Source organism: Beauveria bassiana (assembly GCF_000280675.1).
Source record: "Beauveria bassiana ARSEF 2860 unplaced genomic scaffold BBA_S00079, whole genome shotgun sequence".
In the NCBI taxonomy this organism is placed as follows: Eukaryota; Fungi; Ascomycota; class Sordariomycetes; order Hypocreales; family Cordycipitaceae; genus Beauveria; species Beauveria bassiana.
Genome location: NW_007930914.1, coordinates 7,167 through 10,275, shown reverse-complemented (window position 1 = coordinate 10,275; position 3,109 = coordinate 7,167). Strand labels below are relative to the sequence as shown.

Below are 3,109 nucleotides of genomic sequence, written 5' to 3'. Positions count from 1 at the left end.
TCTATATAACTTACTTATTAACTATATTATAGTTATATTAATTTTTATTTAAGTAATAATTTATATTTATATAATATTAGTTTTTATACTTTTTTAATAATATACTATATTAACTTATAAGTTTATTCTTAAAATCTTATTATAGTATTAATAGGAATCTAGATATATAATATTAACTTCTACAATATATACTTTTTTTTAAAAAAACTATTTAATATATATATATAAAGATTAAAAATTTTATTTAATTTAAACTAAATAATATAAATTAATTAATTTAAACTTTATTAAATAATATATAAAAATCTAATTTCTTTATAATTTTACTTAAGTTTTAAAATTTTTTGAACTTTTATTAAATACTTAAATAAAATTATTTATTTTATTTTATTAAATACTTACTTTTTATTAATACTTTATTCTCTTTTATAATAACTTATAAGTTTTTTTTTAAAATTAAATATAATTATATTTCTAAAACTTTAAAAACTTAAAAAAATATATTATTTCTTAAACTTAAATAAGGGTTAAATAACTTATTTTTTATTATAATTTATTAAAAAAAACTTATTTTAATAGTTAAAGATATAAATTACTTTACTATTTTTTTTATCTTAATCTTATTACTATAATAAACTTTACGGATCGATCCGAGGAATTCTCCGAGGATTGCCTAAGGGGCATTTAGCTTCGCTAACGCTCCAGTCTTTAGCCAACCAACTCAATCCGCCACGTCTTTGACCTCTACTCGGCCGTTTGCCGATCAATTTTGCAGCAGCGAAGAACACCGACGAAAACATCATCGCTCTATCCAAGCAGTACCACGATACTTCAGACTTCTACCAGACATTATTCGACAAGAAGGATGCTATGCAGGATATTGTTCGTTTTCAGCTGGGCCTCGACCCCTACCGCGACAACTGCCACGTGTCTCCGCATCAGGAGTGGATGCGAGGCAAACTCAACGTGTGCGTACCTATCAGCGTCAACTCGAGGCAGTTTTGCGGCAGGGTTTTGATGCGCTTTCCCTTACCGCACATGTTTAGAGGGGAGGCGCAAAACCCTAGCGGCAGCACTAGCAGCACCGGCAGCAGCAGCATCGACGACAAAGTGTGTTGTGAGAGGTAGGCACATATCCCTGGATGCAGCATCATTGCCCGAGTGTACGCATTCCCCACCTCCATGCTTTCGGGCTTTCCAATCACACTCATGTGAGTAAACCGCGACGCCTTGTCAGCAACCACGACGCTCAATTACTTACCTACATACCAGTATCTCCATGAACTCCGACAATCTTGGTACCTACGGTTACTTCGCACCTTTTGGCGATATCTTGGCAACCTGTGCCGTCGGCGGACAATGACGACGACTATGACGCGCTACATCCCGAGCCACTGCGAGTCCTCACCGATCTCCATGCCGTACCTGCTACTGGAATACATTGATCCTAATATTGGCTCTATACTCTCTGACATATAGGATCAACATCACCATGATGTTATGTATCGGCAGACCCTATTCCGAGGCTTGGCACGGCTCATGCTGTCTCTCGCTCGATTACCTCAACCTCGAATCGGCTCCTTTATCTTTGATCCCGACGACTGTACAGTAACTCTGGCCACCGGTCGCTCACTTGCGTAGCAATGTTACTAGAGAGTGAGGAGATGAAGCGCAAACAAAGGAAGGGTACGTTTGCCTGTACTGACGCATTCGTTGCTGATATGCTTGCATTGCATGACGATTCCTTCATGCAGAATCCCAACGCGGTATTCGACGAGCAAGACTGTCAATACTATATGGCAGCGCAACTATTAGTCCGTGCTCTCTCTGGATCATTCATCGAGCCGTACCAGCGCAATGGCCCCTTCGTCATCCAAATGACAGACTTGCACCAAAGTAATATATCTGTAGACGAGGCGTGGAACATTACATGTCTTGTTGATCATAATAACTAAGGTATTAGCTGCCAATTCTCCCTATAAATGATAGGCTACTAGAATGTTGGGAAGGATATCGCTATCTACTGTGGAGGAAGTGTCATAACTCTCTTATTCTCTCGATGCGCTACTACTCCATATGTGAGCTGATATGTGAAGTAAACTCATCCATATTTCGCGTCTGCACATACACAGCGCCAGGCCCAGTAAAGCGGCATACCAAGCCTTCGCCTGTCTTGAGACTGCTCATAGATCCGCCTCCAGCCTTTTCGATCTTATAATCGCAGCTCCAGGCTACAAGGTGACCGTTATCAACAATGTGCTGCTCGCCCGGTCGAAGCTATTTTTAAAAGAACAGTTAGTGCAAATGTGTCAAGGGCGAGAACGCAACTTAGCACAGTCTTTTACCTCCAGACGATCCACTGCTCCGAAACTGGTCAACCAGAGCAAACCCTGCCCAGCCAGACGGTAGACAAAGATGTCCTCGCCTGAGAACAGCGATTTGCTGATCCCCTGCGCCTTGGTATCCATGACCACTTGGGGCGTGCGCGCGAGGTAGGCATCCTTGCCCACCGTCCATTGCGTTCGGCCATCGACATGCAGGGTAATAATGTCGCCCATGAGCGTAGGGCCGAGAGCAACAGTTCCCGGCCCGGCGTATGTAGACTCGGACATTTGTCCTCCCGTGAAAAGCTTCTTCATTGAGAATTTGACGTTGCCAGTGAGCTGCACTGTGCCGGCCATGTGGATCATGGCGCCTGACTTGGAGTTTACCACCGCGCCGGGCTGGAGATTGATATTGAGGATTGCATTTGTATCGCGGTGGTTGATGCTGTAAGTGCCGCCGTGGAAAGAGCCACTGTCGGCTGAGGATGAGCCGGGCATGTTGTTCTGCTGCTGCTGCTGCTGCTGCTGCTGCTGCTGCTGAGGGTGGTAAGCCTGCTGAGTTTGGTACGACATGATGGATGTCTGGTGTGAGAATGAACCGCGATGAACGAAGCGGAGTGACGTTCCCTCTAAATACACGAGCCATTATAATGGGGAGAAATAAAGCGGAGTAACGCCCACTTTATAAACATGAGTCATTACAATAGAAGCAGCATAGGTTTCAATTTACTATACTTCTTTTAGCTAGAGCTTGTAAAAATGTTCGAAATAGGGCTTCGAAAGAC

At 42.0% G+C, this 3,109-nt stretch overlaps 1 protein-coding gene across 1 annotated transcript; it reads right to left on the bottom strand.

Moving 5' to 3' along the window:
• Nucleotides 1-2,067: 2,067 nt before the first annotated feature.
• Nucleotides 2,068-2,897, bottom strand: BBA_09985 (DUF124 domain protein; the record flags this gene model as incomplete). The annotated part of the gene is made up of 3 exons (XM_008605082.1): nt 2,068-2,118; nt 2,158-2,277; nt 2,346-2,897. 3 exons carry the CDS (start codon nt 2,895-2,897, stop codon nt 2,068-2,070), a joined length of 723 nt encoding a protein of 240 aa, XP_008603304.1.
• Between the last annotated feature and the right edge of the window lie 212 nt (nt 2,898-3,109).